Source organism: Myotis yumanensis, unplaced genomic scaffold (genome assembly GCF_028538775.1).
Source record: "Myotis yumanensis isolate MYYU_CA2020_CCGP unplaced genomic scaffold, mMyoYum1.0.hap1 SCAF_17, whole genome shotgun sequence".
Taxonomy (NCBI): Eukaryota; Metazoa; Chordata; class Mammalia; order Chiroptera; family Vespertilionidae; genus Myotis; species Myotis yumanensis.
In genome coordinates this window covers 35742556-35761124 of record NW_027223768.1, presented here as the reverse complement: position 1 = coordinate 35761124, position 18569 = coordinate 35742556, and the positions used below count along the sequence as shown (strand labels likewise).

At 38.4% G+C, this 18569-nt stretch overlaps 1 protein-coding gene across 1 annotated transcript in view; it reads left to right on the top strand.

Annotated features, from left to right (window-relative positions):
- ZC3H11A (zinc finger CCCH-type containing 11A) overlaps positions 1 to 15332 on the top strand; it is a 28257-nt gene extending 12925 nt beyond the window's left edge. The window contains exons 6-16 of the mRNA XM_070396781.1: positions 822 to 902; positions 1941 to 2051; positions 3317 to 3379; positions 4744 to 4836; positions 5807 to 5875; positions 8524 to 9027; positions 9374 to 9453; positions 11026 to 11353; positions 12100 to 12263; positions 12876 to 12943; positions 13348 to 15332. Coding sequence (XP_070252882.1) covers positions 822 to 902; positions 1941 to 2051; positions 3317 to 3379; positions 4744 to 4836; positions 5807 to 5875; positions 8524 to 9027; positions 9374 to 9453; positions 11026 to 11353; positions 12100 to 12263; positions 12876 to 12943; positions 13348 to 13606 — 1820 coding nt within the window. The 3' untranslated portion in view covers positions 13607 to 15332. The remainder of the gene's footprint in view (positions 1 to 821; positions 903 to 1940; positions 2052 to 3316; positions 3380 to 4743; positions 4837 to 5806; positions 5876 to 8523; positions 9028 to 9373; positions 9454 to 11025; positions 11354 to 12099; positions 12264 to 12875; positions 12944 to 13347) is intronic.
- The last annotated feature ends 3237 nt before the right edge of the window (positions 15333 to 18569 follow it).

Sequence of the window (18569 nt, the reverse complement as noted above, 5' to 3'; positions counted from 1 at the left end):
GCCCGGAAATGGTGGCTGTGGGCGCCGGGTAATGACGTCATGTAGCAACGCCCAGCTTCCTCTCCCTAGCAACTAGCCTCCTTGGAGTTTCTTCAGCCCAGGAACGTGACTTGCTTTATAGCCGAGTGGAAACATTTTACACTTTAACCAAATGTTTGTGAAGCGTTTTCCTGTGCCTCATCTCATTTGATCCTCACAGAAGTCCTGGAGTAGATAGATAGGAGACTCAATGGAATCCTATTTTCATTAGCCGGAAAACGGAGATTTAGAAAGCTTAGAAACTTGAACCGACTGAAAAGTAAGAAATGGTGGACCTTGAAAATGACTTCAGATTTTCACACCACACAGAATATAGTCAAACACTGCTGCAGTTAAATATTTTACCCTTTGTTCTCACTGCGTGATCTACAATAATAATCTGCTTCGTGTTGATTATTTACTGCTGTGTTGGCTGACAGTTACCTGAAAGAGAAGTTGGGGTGCTTCACTGAGCTGGAAAAAGTTTAGCTAAATCAGAAATCAGGTGTAATTAAGCAAGTTTATTCTATATATAAAAGGCTAAATTGACTTGCACGTGCGCAATACATATAAAGCTCTTGCTGGCACCAATCGCATGCGTGTGTTTCCATCTGTCACTGTCAATTGTGAATTTGGTTGACACTTCTGTTATAGAGAAAGGGCAGACAGCGATATTAAAATATTTAATCTAATTAATTTCCTTTCGATGTGCACAAACTTGTGCACTGGGCCTCTAGTGTACAAATAAAATGCAAAGGTGAAAAAGGTGATAGTACCTCATGTGATTTCTCTGCTTTTCCCAGGTGAATGTTTGAATTTTGGAATAAAAACTCTTGAGGAAATTAAGTCAAAGAAAATGAAGGAAAAGTCCAAGAAGCAAGGTGGTAAGTTATCAGTTTTGACTAGATCACTGAATGTTGCTAGAGAAAAATAATTAGGACACTTCCAATGGTAAAGACCCTTGGCAACAGCCAAAATGAATTTGACTTCTGTGGCTGGTTTGAAGTTAAAACACAGACTTCCTTAAATCACTTAGTTTTAATTCATTGCAATTGTGTTTCAGTTCCTAACTATTCACAGCTAAGCACCAGAACTAAAGAGCTCAAAAGAACTTGTTTATCTTGAGAAATAAAGTGTATTAAAAGAAGAAATACTTTATTTTGTAGTTGATGAATTCTCACAAGCTGCTAGGACTTTCTCCTGGAGCTTGATTGATTTATACATTTCCAACCCTAAAAATTATTGTGTCATATTAATATTTAGAGAGAATCAAGTGGTTGGTTCTAGTACCCTTTTGGTAAAACTTTTTCTATAGGAACCTTGGAGTTGTGTTTTGCATGTAATTGAATATAGATGAAAAAGATTGAATTGACACACCTGACAGCTAGTGTGCTTCTGAGATTAACTTTAGAATAATGTTAGCCTTGTTAGTCAATAAAAGTAGATTGAACCCTGACTGGTTTGGCTCAGTGGATAGAGCGTCGGCCTGAGGACTGAAGGGTCCCAGGTTCGATTCCAGTCAAGGGCTTGTACCTTGGTTGCAGGCAATCCCCAGTAAGGGGTGTGCAGGAAGCAGCTGATCGGTGTTTCTCTCTAATCGATGTTTCTAACTCTCTATCCCTCTCCCTTCCTCTCTGTAAAAAAATCAATAAGATATACTTTAAAGAAAAAATAGATTGAGTGCTTAAGTCACTCAAAACAATTTTGTTTTATTTACATATTGTGTCCAAGGAAGATAAGAAATAGGGATTATCTCCCCTTCTCCCACCATGACCACTGTAGGCAAACAGAAACAGAGAAACTGATTGGCTTGTAGTCCAGCGTTCTGTGTTGGACTTACCTGGTCACAGATCAAATTTCTTGACTTGTGATAGCTTTATTTTTCACAAATTATTTACTATTCTTTGACTTGCTTTATTCAGAAGGTTCTTCGGGAGTTTCCAGTCTTTTACTCCAGCCTCAGCCCATTCCAGGTCCTGAAAAAGAGAATGTCCGGACTGTGGTGAGGACAGTAACTCTCTCCAACAAACAAGGTGAGACATAGTTAGGCTGTAGACATAAATAACTGGGCGAGCAAAATCCTTGTGTGCATTTTATTTTACCTTTGGTGGATTTGCAGGTGGAGTTAAGAATGTTGATTGCTGCCGGAACCGGTTTGGCTCAGTGGATAGAGTGTCAGCCTGCGGACTGAAGGGTCCCAGGTTCGATTCCGGTCAAGGGCATGTACCTGGGTTGCGGGCACATCCCCAGTAGGAGGTGTGCAGGAGGCAGCTGATCGATGTTTCTCTCTCATCGATGTTTCTAACTCTCTATCTCTCTCCCTTCCTCTCTGTAAAAAATCAATAAAATATATTTAAAAAAAAAAAAAAAAAAAAAAGAATGTTGATTGGGCCCTAGCCGCCTTGGCTCAGTGGATAGAGATCGGCCTGCGGACTGAAGGGTCCCAGGTTCGATTCCAGCCAAGGGCACATGCCTGGGTTGCAGGCTCCATCCCCAGTATGGGGTGTGCAGGAGGTAGCCAATCAATGATTCTCTCTCATCATTGATGTTTCTATCTCTCTTCTTCTCCCTTCCTCTCTGAAATCAATAAAGAAATATATTTTTTTTTAAAAGAATGTTGATTGGATAGGATGAAAAGAAAAGTTAGTGCATTTGACTCTGCTGTTAAAAAGATTGAATTTCTTAATGTAGTTCTCACATTTATGTATATTTAATTTTTTCATTTACTGTTTATTTGTATCCATTCACCAAATTTGTTGACTGCCCATTATGGTTAAAGAACTATAAAAAAATCCTTTAAGTTATAGAAATATTTCCCTTCATAGTTTTAAATCTAGTAAGGAATAGGACACAAGTAATTATGGTATGCAGATACATTTAAATGTGTGCCATTCAAACAACAAAGAATCAGAAGAAAGCACTCACTTCTGGAGTGATCAAAGAAGGTTATAGGAGTGGAGTATGATTTTTTTTTTTTTTTAGCATACTAAAGTATGCAAGCAAAAGTGTAGATTTTATAATCAATTGATTAGAACACAACTTGTCATTGTATACTTGGCTACTATTAGTAATTAGGACTGCTATTGCTTCCCTTTTGGCTGTGCATTTGGCTACTTAAATTTATTATTTAACATGTTGATTTTTTTTTTTTTATTGATAGTTTTCCTAAGACTGAGATCTGATTTTTAAGAAATTAAGTGGACTTATGTTAATATTGGCACATGCTTTATACCCATTAGTAGTTACTGTATACTGAAAAATTGCCTAATAGTAGAGAAATTCTGTTTTACCATTTCAGGAGAAGAACCCTTGATAAGATTGAGTCTCACCGAGAGACTGGGGAAACGAAAATTTTCTGTAGGTGAGATAAGTTTTGTACATATCTTTTGTTTTCTTCTTGTTTGTGCATTTATATGATACCTCTTCCAACCTTCTCTTTATATAAGTGCCCTGTCATAATTGATTTGTAATCCCCTGTATTCTTGGCTGAAAGCACATTTAAAATTTTCCCATGTTTTTCACACGTGCATTATATCTTTGATTGAAGTCAGAAAAATTTGCGTTAAAATTTAATTTGATTATGGCCAGCATTTTAAAAAGCAGTAAAGTATATCTCTGTTTCTATGGACAAATAGAAATTTGACATTTTAGAGGGAAAGAAGTAAGTGTCCAGTTAATATAAATTCAGTCCCTGAGTTTATTAGTGGTAGGTTATATTTAGGGAAGTATTTACCATATTACTGAATTGTTGTGTACCTACCCTAGTGTGTCTGATTCAAAAAAATTATTTTGAAAGTCTCCTCTGACTTCATACTCTTTTAAAATGTGCTTGCAAATATGAAATCTTAACTGCTTGGAATTTCCTTTGACACCATGCTCATTGCCTGATAAATTTTAAGTAAAAAAATACAGAAATAAGTTATTTTAACATCAGCATACATGTAAACATTGTGAAATTTTGGTCTCATGTTTAAATTATCAGTGAAAGGAGAGAGAAAATCATACTCTGCAGAGTCTTTCAAGTTTTTAATGGGACCCTGGAAAGATTGTATCTTTCTTTAGTCAAGGAATCCTAAAACAACTCAAGACATTTAAACAACTTGTATTGAACAGTGTAATGTAATAAACGAGGAGTTGGAAAACTGTCCAGATCTTGGCTCCATCAATAATTGGTGACTTGGCTAACTAAGATAGAGAATCTTTCATAACGTTAGATTTCTTATCTGGGATTGAAGACGGGTGCTATCTGGCCTTCAGAGTCTTCATGTCACATAAAATTTTTTAATTTTGTGATTCTTTTGCTGTCCTCCTAATCCCTGGTGCATTAAGCCACTAATTTACTTAGAATTCAGCAGACAGGGAGTGAAATTTGTTCCTTTTTTGTACATGGAGAGTTTTTTTGTTTTTTTGTGGGGGTTTTTTTGTTTTTTTTTTCATATATTCCTAATTCTGATTTTCAGTCTTAGCCAGGATTTATAATCCTCCATTTGGAATTTTAGTCAGTTATTTGGTAAATGTTAATTTGTGCATTCTAATTTTTTGTCCCTTCTTTCGGAACATTTTTATTCCTTCTCTAACATTGAGTAATAAATAAGCTAGTAAACGAATACACCATATAAATGCAGAAAAGTAAAGAAGTATTCTATGTTTTCTGTTTTTGCTTGTATTTCTTGACCTTGCAGAAGGTTGACTTGAACTCTTAAACTAAATTTTCTCTATTTGTAGGTGGTGACAGTGATCCGCCGTTAAAGCGTAGCCTTGCACAGAGGCTAGGGAAGAAAGTTGATGCTTCAGAAACTGACAAAACACCAAAGAAAGGTAACTTTGTTGTAATACACTTTGTGTGTGTAATCCTGACACTTGTCTTCTGTAATGTTAACAGGTATAGTTTGTTACTCTTTTTGTGCATGTAAATTAGATTATCTTCTGGTATACATTTTATTCATTCAACAAACATTTGAGTTGCTTACTCTACTCGATTCTAGGTAGACATCATTGTATAAAATAAACACAATCACAATCCTCAAGAGATTATAGTTGAAATACTTGTATGTATTGTTATAATTTCTGTGAGAGGGAAAGTGTACATGTTATGAAAGCACAAAAATTGCAGCCAAATTCCCTTCCTCCTTGACAGTCAATTATATTGAAGACTTTTTTAAACTCAAGAACATATTTCAAATAGATTTATGAGGGAAAGCCTTTTGATGTCAATAAGATTTTAGAAGGTTGTATGGTAACAAAAATTATTTTACTTATTAATTCAGTAGTTTCTGCTTTTCAAATCTAAAGAAAAATATTTAAAGCTCTCCAGAGTGCTTTGGGGAGGAAAATTTTATAGAGAGGAAAGTTTAAGACCTGAAAACATTTTTTAAAATATATTTTTAACCCTAGCCAGTTTAATTCAGTGGATAGAGCGTCGGCCTGCAGACCCAAGGGGCCTGGGTTCGATTCCGGTCAAGGTCACGTACCTTGGTTGCAGGCTCCTCCCTGGCCTGGGCCCTGGTTGGGGTGTGTGCAGGAGGCAACCAATCGATGTGTTTCTCTCACATCGATACTTCTCTATGTCTTTCCCTCTCTCTTCCACTCTCTAAAAATTCAATGGAAAAATATCCTTGGGTGAGGATTAAGAAAAGAGAGTCATGCTGGCCAGTTGACCTAAAACATTTTTTAAAAGCATTTGTATTAGAAGAGAAATATAAGCCTAATTTGTGACCTTTGAAAAAGATATTTGATCTCTAAAAAAATCTCTGTTCAACTTTTGGGTTTTTTTGGTTTTTATTTACAGTTCAAGTTTCCAAGTCTCTAAAGGAACGATTAGGTGTGTCAGCTGGTCAAAACAATGAGGAGGCAGCAGGTAGGTAAACCCTAAGACCAGCTTCTGATATTCTTTTTCTTGCCATAAAATCTTTAATTTTTCTCCTATTTATTTGTTGAGTTAATTTAGGGCTTGTGTATTTTGTTTTTGTGTGTGTGGCTTTTCTTTGTTTAAGTAATTAGTTATGAATTCTGTTTTTGTACTTAAAGGTGACATACTGAGTTTTCATCATTGTATTGATAATAGAAAATTAGAAACAATCTAAGTATCCAACAAAAAGGAATTAGATTAAATTAAGGTAGTTATGTATTGTAATTACTGTCGCCCAGCTGGTGTGACTCAGTGATTGAGGGTCATCCCATGAACCAAGAGGTCACCCATTCAATTCCCTGTCAGGGCATATGCCTGGGTTGCCATCTTGATCCTCAGTAGGGGGCATGCAGGAGGCAGCTGATCGATGATGTTTTTCTTTCATAGATATTTCTATCTCTCTATCCCTCTCCCTTCCTCTCTCTCTAAAAATCAATTTAAAAACATTTAAAATAATTGCTGTCATGAAAAGTAATGTTCTGAACAACAGTGATGGAGACAACTTCTCTCATATTGAATGAAGAAAGGTTATAAAAGAACATATCACTTTTGATCTTTAACATTCGGGTAAAATAATCTTTTTTTAAAAATTTCTTATAATAGAAACCTATTCTCAGGAAGAAGTCCATATGTATGAGATAATTCCAATTTTGTAAAGATAAAATTGTATGCTTACGAAAAACACTGCAAAAAAATACATAAATATTAACATTGGTTTATCTGGGAATTGAGGTTTTAGATAATTTTAATTTTCTTTATATTCTTCCTGTACTTTAATTTAATGTTAGTTTTAAGTTGCGAGCTATAACTACGTAAATGTATATGCAAATATTTAAAGAATAATAAAACAAACATTCTTTTACTCAACCATCTAGCTCTTTTATACATTGCTGGATTCAGTTTAATGCTTTTTAATTTTTATATATTTATGAATGATATTATCCTGTGCTTTTCCTTTTTCGTTTTATCCTTATGTTATTTGGATATTAAGATTTTACCAGAATTCATAAAAAGGGAATCTGATGTGAAACATTCTTATTCTCTTTTTTTTTATCCTCACCTGAGCACATTTTCATTGTTGTTGTTGTTTTTTTGGAAAGAGAAACATTGATCTGTTGCCTCCTGCATGCTTCCCTACCAGGGCTGGGAATCAAACCCACAACCTTTCCGTGCACAGGAGGACACTCCTACCAACTGAGCCACACACCAGCCAGGGCCATTCTTATTCTTCTTGAAACTTTTTCTTTTTTTAAATATATTTTATTGATTTTTTAAAAATATAGTTTTTTACTGATTTTTTACAGAGAGGAAGAGAGATGGTTAGAGAGTTAGAAACATCAATGAGAGCCCTAACCGGTTTGGCTCAGTGCATAGAGCATCGGCCTGCGGACTCAAGGGTCCCAGGTTCAATTCTGGTCAAGGGCATGTACCTTGGTTGCAGGCACATCCCCAGTGGGGACTGTGCAGGAGGCAGCTGATCAATGTTTCTCTCTCATCGATGTTTCTAACTCTCTATCCCTCTCCCTTCCTCTCTGTAAAAAATCAATAAAATATATTTAGAAACATCAATGTTTGTTGGCGGTTAATTTGCATATCATGCTGATTAGCCAATGGGAGGCGTAGCGAAGGTACGGTCAATTACCCTGTTTGTCTATTATTAGATAGGATATATACATATTTTTATTTATTTCAAAGAGGAAGGGAGAGGGAGAGAGAGATAGAAACATCAATGATGAGAGAGAATCATTGATCAGCTGCCTCCTGCTGATCATCCCTACTAGGGATGGAGCCGGCAACCCAGGCATGTGCCCCTGAATGGATCCGAACCCGGGACCCTTCAGTCCACTGGCCAACGCTCTATCCACTGAGCCAAACCGGTCAGGGCTAGTCTACTTTCAATGTCTTTAATATTTTGATGACATTTTGGAAGGGTGGGGAAACAGGATTACCATGGCACCATTCATATTGTACTTTCTTGGAATTGTTATTTTGAGATAGGTCTACTTTTGAAATGGAAGAATTTTTACTTTAAAAACTTAAGGAAATAATTCAGAAATGTTGGAGTGCTTTCTATCAGTGGGTACTAAAATAAGTAATAATTGTCACTGTTAGAATGTTAGTGCAGTTGGAAATAATCACTCACTTATGGTATTGTGTGATCAGTGTAGCAAACGATTTGGGGGTGGTCAGGTTCTAATATGAACTCAGTTAAAACTAGGAAGCAAGAGAAATGAGGACAGTAGGGACTATTCCTTGTAGAAGCAATAACATATTCAAAGGTTCAGAATGTGATGTGTTTAAGGTTGTAAAAGGATAGTCTTTTATTTTCATCTCGTTAAAAGCTGTATTCAGCCCAGCCAGTGTGGCTCAGTGGTTGACCATTGACCCGTGAACCAGGAGGTCCGTTCGATTCCCAGTCAGGGCACATGCCCAGGTGGTGGGCTCAATCCCCAATAGCGGGCAGGAGGCAGCCGATCAATGATTCTCATAGTTGGTGTTTCTCTCTTACTCTCCCTTCCTCTCTGACCTAAATGAAAATATATATTTTAAAAGAGGTGAACTCCAAATAAAGTGACTTGTGTTCCCCTTGAAAACAGAGAGAGTTACTAACGTTGGCGAGATCCATGTGAAGACATTAGAAGAAATTCTTCTCGAAAGAGCCAGTCAGAAACGCGGAGAATTGCAAACTAAACTCAAGGCAGAAGGCTCTTCAAAAGCTGATGATCCTACTTCGGGAGCAAGAAGCTCTTCCACCGTTCGAATCAAAACCTTCTCTGAGGTCCTAGCTGAAAAGAAACACCGGCAGCAGGAAGCAGAGAGACAGAAAAGCAAAAAGGATGTCACCTGCGGCAAGTTAAAGACGGACAGTGATACTAAAAAAACATCGGTTTTGCCACCAATGGTGGCCAACAAAGGACAATCAGAGGAGCCTGCAGGGAGAACAAAGTCTATGCAGGAGGTGCATATCAAGACGCTGGAGGAAATTAAACTGGAGAAGGCACGGAGGGTGCAGCAGAGCTCCAAGAGCAGCCCCAGCTCCCAGCCTCAGCCCGAGACCACCGCGGGGGCGCGGCGGCTTTTCCGAATCACCAAAAAGTCAGGTAATGAGAGAGAGCTTGGTCTGTAGTACCACTTCCCCAAGTAGTCTTTCACGGGGCAGGGCTCCGCAGGGTGTTCCTAGGAGTTCTGTAAAGTTCTCTTTACTCAGATAACCTGTGAGAACTACTGGGTTACACGAAGTGAAGCTGTTTCTGTATAGCAGCACCCGTAGACCTTTCATATTTTAACGTTCATTTTGAAAGTTTATAAGGACTAATGGGCTTTATCTACCATTTTATTAGCCCTATGTTAGCATTATTTTCATTAAGAAAAGTTTTGTTTGACTTCATCTGTCATGAAGTTAGAGCCTAAATGAAATAACTAAAGATCTGTTTAATGTGAATATAGGTATAAAAGAAGAGAAGAAACTTCAAGAAGAAAGTGAAGTTGCATTTCAGAGCAGTGTTGCTAGAATAGAGGCTAAAGAGGTGAGTTTATTTTAAATCATTTTATAATTTTGTCCATGGCAAGTGAAGGCTAGATGAATGGTGAAATGTGCTTTTTAGTTTTAGCTTATAATAAATTTCTGTTTAACACTTCACTGATATGTAAACTGTCTTTCACTGTGTGTATAATTTTCTACAGGGAAAAATTTTTTTTTTCTAATGGGGGTTTTCTGTACTTCTGTGTATATCACCAGTGTCCTCTGCCCTTTGAAAGTTTTTTAATTGGCATCAGTGTTTTTAAACTGAGCTTTTTTTCTTGCCTTTGAGAGTAAGGCCAATTCATTGTACTAAAGTTGGTAATTTTTGAAAGAATGAGAAACCCTGTAATTTCAGTCTACATGTACCCACCATTCATTTTGTTTTTCATGGATTTCCTTCAACCGTTTTTGTTTACATACACATATGTGAACTCATTTAATCTTTGACTCGTGTTTAGAATGTAAAGGCAGTCCTCATTTTGTAGCCTGCTTTAACTTTTACCACATTAATAATTCTTCAAGATGTTCGCCTATATTGACCACATAGTGTTCTTTATACAAATATAGTCTGTTTCTGGACTTTGTTTTACCTAAGATAATGAGCATCTTTGTACATTAATGCAAGTGTCTGATTATTTTAAATCATTTTTATTATTAGACTCAGGGTCATGATTAGCCTAAAGAATCTGAGATTTTATTGTTGCACATATATTTAATCTTTCCTCTTTAGCTTGGTGGGGTATGTTTTGTTGTTGCTTTTTTGTTAATCCTCACCCAAGGATATTTTTTTCCATTGTGGAGAGAGTGGAAGGGAGGGAGGGAGGGCGGGAAAGGGAAGGAGAAGTGAGAGAGAAACATCGGTGTAATAAAGACATATCAACTGGTTGCCTCCGCCCCTCCTGGTGCCAGGGATTGAACCCGAAACCCAGATATGACTTGGACTCAAACCCGAAATCCTTCAGTTCACAGGTCGATGCTCTAATCACTGAGAAAACCAGCCAGGGCAGCTTGGTGGGTTTGTTTTTATTTTTAAATATATTTTTATTGATTTCAGAGAGGAAGGGAGAGAGAGGAGAATCATCGATTGGCTGCCTCCTGCCCACCCGCCACTGGGAATCAAGTTCACAATCTGGGCATGTGCCCTGACCAGAAATCGAAACATGACCTCCTGGTTCATAGTTCAACACTCAACCAACTGAGCCACACCGGCTGGGTAGGTGGTTTCTATTTAATATCAAAGAGCAAAACAAGCTCTTGTGTTTTGGATTATGTGAGACACTGCATGACTTGTAACTTATAAATAGCAGTTATCATAGAGGTTGTTAGAGGTACTAGATTTTTTTTAAAAGATTTTTTAAATTGATTTTTCAAGAGAGAAACGTCGATGTGAGAGCAAAACCATTGATTGGCTGCCTCAGCCCCTCCCAGGGATTGAACCCACAACCTGGGCATGTGTCCTGATTGGGAATCAAACTGGCAACCTTTTGGTGCACAGGATGACACCCAACCAGCTGAGCCATACCGGCCAGGGCTAGGGATACTAGATTTTAATTCTGTCATTTAAATTTATACATAGGCTTTAAATGAGACAACAGGAGGTGGCATTAAAATTCCAGTCAAGAAAAGTGAGACGAAGCGAGAAAAGCACATACAGAAACAGCCAGAGAGGGGAACCTCACAGAAGGAAAAATCTGTTCTGCCATCCCCCTGGGGAGCTGTAGACGCTGGTAATGCCCAGCCGGCAGACCCGCCAGTGCTCGCTACTGAGCCGAGCATCACACGGAGCCTCACCAAGCGGCTTCCCACCAAGTCATCCCAGAAGGCAGAGGTGGAAACCGCAGGGATTGGCGACTCAATATTGAATGTGAAGTGTGCGGCACAGACCTTGGAGAAAAGGGTTAAAGGTGAGTGTTCTTTCTAGTATACCTTGCTTTAGGACAGTGATGGCGAACCTTTTGAGCTCGGCGTGTCAGCATTTTGAAAAACCCTAACTTAACTCTGGTGCCGTGTCACATGTAGAAATTTTTTGATATTTGCAACCATAGTAAAACAAAGATTTATATTTTTGATATTTATTTTATATATTTAAATGCCATTTAACAAAGAAAAATCAACCAAAAAAAAATGAGTTCGCGTGTCACCTCTGACACGCGTGTCATAGGTTCGCCATCACTGCTTTAGGATCTCAAAATTATCAAATTTCTGTAATTCCCTGGGAGCAATTGGGTTGAATTTCATTTATCTTATATCCAGGTCACACAAAAGTGAATAGTAAGGAGCAGTTCTTATAATTCTATTTAAAGAGACAAATCTAGATGAGTTTCTTTCTCAGCACTTAAAATTGCTATTTAGAATTTTTTTTTTTAACTTTCTGTGGTACGTTTCTCCTCTGATTTTGAAGAAGAAAAGGAGTAGAAGAGCAGTGGCAAATTCAAGAGCCACTGAAGAATCATTTGAGTATATATGTTCATTATGTTCGTGTGTAGTGCAGATTGCTTGTGGATCATTTTCAGTCTAGGTTTTTTTTGTCATCGTTTTGTTTAATTTTATGTTGTATATTACTGTGAAGGAATTTTGATATTCTGAGTTATTCTGCATGTAAAATAGGGATATTTTAAACTACTAATTAAATACTTTCCATTCTTTGTAGCTAAACCCAAAGTGAATGTGAAGCCATCTGTGGTTAAAGTGGTCTCTTCCCCCAAATTGGCCCTCAAGCGCAAGGCAGCGGAGATCCACCCTGCTGTAGCAGCGGTGAAGCCGCTCAGCGCCAGCGGGGACCTACAGGAGAGCCCGGCCAAGAAAGCAGCCATGGTAAGAGGCAGACCCAGCGGGGCAGTGCTTTAGTCTCTGTGGTAGGGAAGCAGGGACGATGATCCTCCATCTGTATCCGTGTGTGATACTTCCTGCCATTTTCTTTTTTTTTTTTTTTTTTAATATTTTATTGGTTTTTTACAGAGAGGAAGGGAGAGGGATAGAGAGTTAGAAACATCAATGAGAGAGAAACATTGATTAGCTGCCTCCTACACACCCCCTACTGGGGATGTGCCCGCAACCAAGGTACATGCCCTTGACCGGAATCGAACCTGGGACCCTTGAGTCCGAAGGCCGATGCTCTATCCACTGAGCCAAACCGGTTAGGGCCTTCCTGCCATTTTCTAAGCATTTTCGTTGTTTAGTTGTTACTGTGTTTTATGTTTACGGTCAGACATTTGTGAAGTGGCAGATTAGGATTTTTGAAAGCTAATTTTTGGGCGCTTAAAATATTTTGCTTATTTGTACACCCAGCCTTTGGATTATTTACTCTTGATTCCCAGGATTAAAGAAAGATAAGCCATGATTCCAAGAAGGTGGCAGAAGAAAGTGAATGTGCTCACATTAAAAAGCTGACTCTCCCACTTAATTACATTGCTATTCCTTTCGTAGGCTGTTGTCCCACTCCTCTCTGAGGACAAAGCAGTCACTGTGCCTGAGACGGAGAGACCTAGAGACAGGTAATACCTTGCAGTTCTCTTAAATCAAACGTAGCCCACTATTATTGTTTATGCTATCTAGAGAATAAAACTGCTAAATAATTCTAAGCATGTACAATTTAGCCATATCTAAATTAGTCTGCTGAACTTCAAATTAATTTCAAGAAAACATAATGCTCAGGGTTGCTATTCTCCTTAGGTGCCATTGTTTATATTTTGCCTGTATTATTTCAAGGATGTTTTGAAAGCCTGCCTGAATTCTGCTTTAAAGGGAAGATGCTTTGTCCTAATTAGTAAAACAATTCCTTTTGTGTGTCCTCAAACAACTCTTTGCTAACTCTTTGTATCACTGAGAGTAGGTAGTCCAGCTAGCCATTGAAAAAGGACAGTTTTTTATAATCTTCTGGGTGTTTTTTTCCTTACAGTCTTGTGCAGCCTCCAGCCCAATCCTCGTCAGATCCCTCTCCACCAGAAGTATCCGGCCCTTCCTCCTCCCGATTGGCCACGAAAACTCGCCGACTCAGCACTGCTTCGACAGGAAAACCCCCGCTCTCTGTGGAGGATGATTTTGAGAAACTAATATGGGAGTTTTCAGGAGGCAAATTAGAAGCCGAGATCGACCTGGATCCTGGGAAAGATGAAGATGACCTTCTGCTTGAGCTATCAGAAATGATTGATAGCTGAAGATGATAGTAGGACATTTCAAACAAACAAAAACAAAAAAACTCACCAAAAAACTGCACTTAGTTTCATCTATTGTAACATTTACCCAAGATGATCATTTCTTTAGTCTAGAATTTGCCCCAGATCAGAAGTATACCTCTGAATTACCTGTATGTGTCCTAGATTCCTTGGGGTCAGATTTTTAAAGTCCCTTGATAAACATTTTGTCCATTTGATGCCACTGTTTAGCATCTTCAAGAAAAAGTTCTTTCTTACCCCTCTCTCCACAAAAAGACTGAGAGAGAGATCCAAGTGAAAGGATGCAAGAGAACTTGGTGACTCCTTGAGGTGTTGTCAGTTTTGGCTTTTTCCCCCTTAGTTGTATTATTTCTTTTATGTATTGTCTTAATGTACTTACTGTTACCTGAGTTTGGAAAGGATGAAGACAGCTGCTATCATAAGGACCAAATTTCATGCTACCACTTAAAAAAAAAATTCAGTCTGTGTTAAATTGTATGTCTTTTTTAAAGTATTTGGAGATTTGTCTAAGCTTTAGAGCTGAGCAGCTCAGGAAGCCTGTAATCTGGACATAACTTTTTGGACCCGATTTTCATGTTTCTACTGCTGAGTAAGCCTCTGAAGATCAATAGCTAATTTATTATTACTGTAATTTTTTAAGGCTTTAAAGTGCCTCAGGAGTTCTCTGAAATTAATTTTCTATTTCTGGGATTCCCTGGATTCTTATTAAGAGATGGTGACATAATGATTAGAGGAATTCTCTTTTTAGTATGAAAGTTGTCCCTTCTCTTTAGTACTTGCCTCCTACTCACATTGAATTATCACAGGAATAAAAATTGGTTAATTTTATATTTCTAACTCTCCCAGCAAACTCCTCTTACCCAGTATTTATTTGGTGTCCTTTAACTATCAGAGGGGGGAAATGAACTCATTCAAGCTGCCAATATTTATGTGTGGACTGTAGCAGTACAATGAATTGTACTACAGAAGGGATTATTTGAGATGTTCTGGAGGTGTATTGTATACCATCCAGTTTTCTTCATTTCTGAATTGAATTTTCTTTCTTTGATGTTGGTCTCCCTCCTTCATATCACCTCAAGGTTTAGACTGTGAAGGGACAAGTATGCGGGGCTAATCGTCTTAGAAGGAGACATTACATATGTCGGAAGGAGGAGGAAAGAAGGACTTGTCCGTTTTGATACTTTGCTGTAGGTGGCAGTTTTGTTTCTCATAGGGGAATCTGACCCACCTGTCATGTTGGCTCCTAAGGAACTGCTATTGTAAGCGGCTCATCAAGAGTTGAACTTCATGTAGCCTTGTTGAGAATATGGAAAAGGAAGAAAGCCACAGGACTGCCCATTCAGTCTTGGGAAGATCTGGATGATTCTGCACAAGCAAAAATGACTTGAAATTTATGTATAGACACTCCTCTGTCAATCCATCTTCAGCTGACTGAATGTTGTATCATAGCCCTTCTCCAAAGCAGGGGTGGAATGTTTGGTTTCACCACAGATTTTCTACTCATTTCATTTCTGGAATCGGCTTAGATTCCAGGTCCTTTTTGTATATAATCTTTATTTGCTTTTTAAAAAATAATTTTGTTTCATATTTAAAGCCCTTGTATTAGTCAATGATTCATGTTCAGCATTGTTTGAACCATTTGCCATTCATTACACAAAGAGAAATACTTATTTGTGTTTTAAATAAAACTGGTGTAGGAAAGTCTTGACATTGTGAGTTAAGTGGTCATACCTCATGTCAGCCTAGGATCTGCCTCAATAGAGGCCCCAATCAAAATGGTATTGGCCTTTTGTGTAAGTGCTCCAATTTCACAGGTATTATTTGGCTTTAGAAATCTTTTCAAGGACATACTGCCAAACTCACCACAAGCTTGGGTAAGAATGCAAATTATATGTGAGGATTCTTTTCTGACACTGACTTAACCATTATCATTGTAACTAAAGTAATGCCATTAAATTTCTTAAAGGAGAGAATGTTTATAAGTGATCTTAGATGAAGTCAACAATTTAGAATTTTCAAGCATGAAGGCAATTAAAAATTTTAATTCCAGAAAGTCCAGTTTTTTTCAGTGTGCCAATATTTCGTTACGGGGTTACCATATAAATTTGTTAGACACCAAAAAACTTAGATTTTTTTTCTTTGTCAAATAGTAGTACCAACAAGTTGAATCAGCTTTTCACAAAAAGCCAAACAGATTTATATTTAGTTTTGAGTGATGATGGTTTTCAATTTTAAAAATAGGAAAAAGGCCCAAATAATACAGTTTGGGTAGAGCCAAAAATTTCAAAATAGTTTGCAATTCATATATTTGTTTCAAGATCAATGATTTCTAAAATTGTGACCTTAACCTCAAATTCCAATGGGTCCTCTCTCATAGGGCCAGAACAGAGTTGTTGTTTTTTTTAAATACATTTGTGGTGGGGTTTTAATATTTTTTTATTGATTTCAGAGAGGAAGGAAGAAGGAGAGAGAGAGAGAGAAACATCCATGATGAGAGAGAATTATTGATCAGCTGCCTCCTGCAAGTCCCCCACTGGGGTTCAAGCCCACAACCCGGGCATGTGCCCTTGACTGGAATTGAACCTGGGACCTTACAGTTCGTAAGCCAACACTCTATCCACTGAGCCAAAACCGGCTCAGGCCAGAGTTTCTTTTCATCTTAACCAATCTTTGAAACTGTAGAAATCAGACTGAAGTTTAGTATAGTTTCAGAAACAAAGCTTACTCTATATTGGCCAAAGTTTTATGATCCTTTTCTAAAACTGGCTTCATGTTGCTGGGATATTTTTGCAATCCTTAAAAATATTTGCTTTGAATTTGTCAATTTAGCAACAGAACTCTGGTCACCAGTTGCTAATTCTTTAATAGGTAACATTTTAAAACTGGCTAACGTTTATTGAGTGCTTAGTGTGTACCTCTTCTTTTACATAACCATTTTGATACTAAATCTTACACTGCATTGAAGATCACTGCTTTTGTCTTCACTGTAGTGTCAAAGTCAGTGTAATCAGATTTAACAAGAAAGTACAGGCATATTCTTATGTGCAATTGGGTTCAATTCATTTCAAGAGCTCTTTTTTCTTAAATCATCTTTGAAAGCTGCTCAATAATCAGTGCAAGTTTCCACAAGCCACACATCCGACTGTATTCGTAACTTTTTTCAGATTCCATTTGAAATTTCAAAATGATGTCAATTAAGGGCATGAGCACAAGGAAAATACTTGACCATTTTCCTAGCACGGTAAAATAAAATGGGCAAAGAATAAGCAATGACTGAGTGGGCCTATGAAAGTACTTAGATTTTGGTTGGATTTAACTGCTATGTTGTTACTGTCTTAGTCTATGGCAGGAGTGGGGAACCTTTTTTCTGCCAAGGGCCATTGGCTATAACGGGCCATATAAAATTATCAACTTAAAAATTAGCCTGCTATGTTTGGTCAAATATTTAATAAACTAACTACTAATCCCTTGACAGGGCCAGACCACATTATTTCACGGGCCTTATACAGCCCGCTGCCGGATGTTCCCCACCCCAGTCAATGGTAATGAGCAAAAAACAGTGTATTAAAACTTGGTATTGGCCTATCCCTGGATGTTTTGGTGTTTTGATTCTGGTTTGTCCTCAGGAGTAAAGCAAAAATCTGTAGAGTTAAGAGTAAGGGTAAACAGCTCAGTTAAGTGGATTGAGCACCATCCTATGCACCAAGACGTCACTGGTTCAATTCCTGGTCAGGGCAATAAAATCATTTTTATTTTTTAAAGCGTAAGGGTAAAGAGCCAAGATTCAGACTAAAGGCAGAGAATGAAAAATGCTCAAATATAAGACAATTGCTTATTGAACAAGTGACTATATAGATAGTGGGGCAATGCTTCATCTATTTGAAGACCATTTGTATTTCCTTTGCTATAAACTGATCACTTCCATTGCCAATTTTTATTTTGGGCCTTTGTATTAGATTAAATCTAACTTCAAATTCTTTCACATACTTCCTGTGAAGAGGTGGGCTCTGTTTTCCAGCTCTGAATCTGGCCTGGGGTGTGAATACCAGGCCTTTATAGGTAACTTCATCCTTGGTTTATTAGAGCCTTGGACTCCCTCATATAAAAAAGCATACTAGCCCTGGCTGGTCTGGCTCAGTGGAAGAGTGTCGTCCTGCAGACTGAAGGGTCCTGGGTTCAATTCCGGTCAAGGGCACATGCCCGGGTTGTGGGCTCAACCCCAGTGGGGGGCATGCAGAAGGCAGCTGATCAGTGATTCTCTCTCATTGATATTTCTATCTCCCTCTCCCTCTCCCTTCCTCTCTGAAATCAATAAAAATATTTCTTTTTTAAAAAATCACTTTTAAGAACAAGAGAGATGAAATATCTATGATTAAACTAGATAAACACAGACAATAGGGTGGTGAAGGCCTAGGAGGGAGAGGGAGAAGTCAACTAGAAGAAGTCAATGGGGGGCGGGGGGAAGAGGGACATGTGTAATACTTTCAACAATAAAGATTTAATTTTTTTTAAAGCCACACATTGGCTGGTGTGGCTCAATGGATAGAGCGTCAGCCTGCGGACTGAAGGGTCCTGGGTTCAATTCCTATCAAGGACACATGCCTGGGTTGCAGGCTGGATGCCCAGTGGGGGGCGTGCAGGAGGCAGCTGGTCCATGATTCTCGCTCATCATTGATGTTTCTATCTCTCCCTTCCTCTCTGAAATCAATAAAAATATATTGTGGGCGGGAGTGGGGGGGAAGCCAACTCAGAAAATGGAGACACAAACAGGCCGGTATCTCCCCTGCCTCCCTCCAGGTGGCGCTGTAGGGCCCACGCCCGTTCCAAAACGCGGTTGCCTCCATTTGGCCTCCCCCGGAGGCTACAGAGCACCGAGAAAAGCTAGAGAAGCCCTTCCCAGGAACTGCGCAGGCCGCTATGCCAGCACCGCACACTTCCGCTTCCG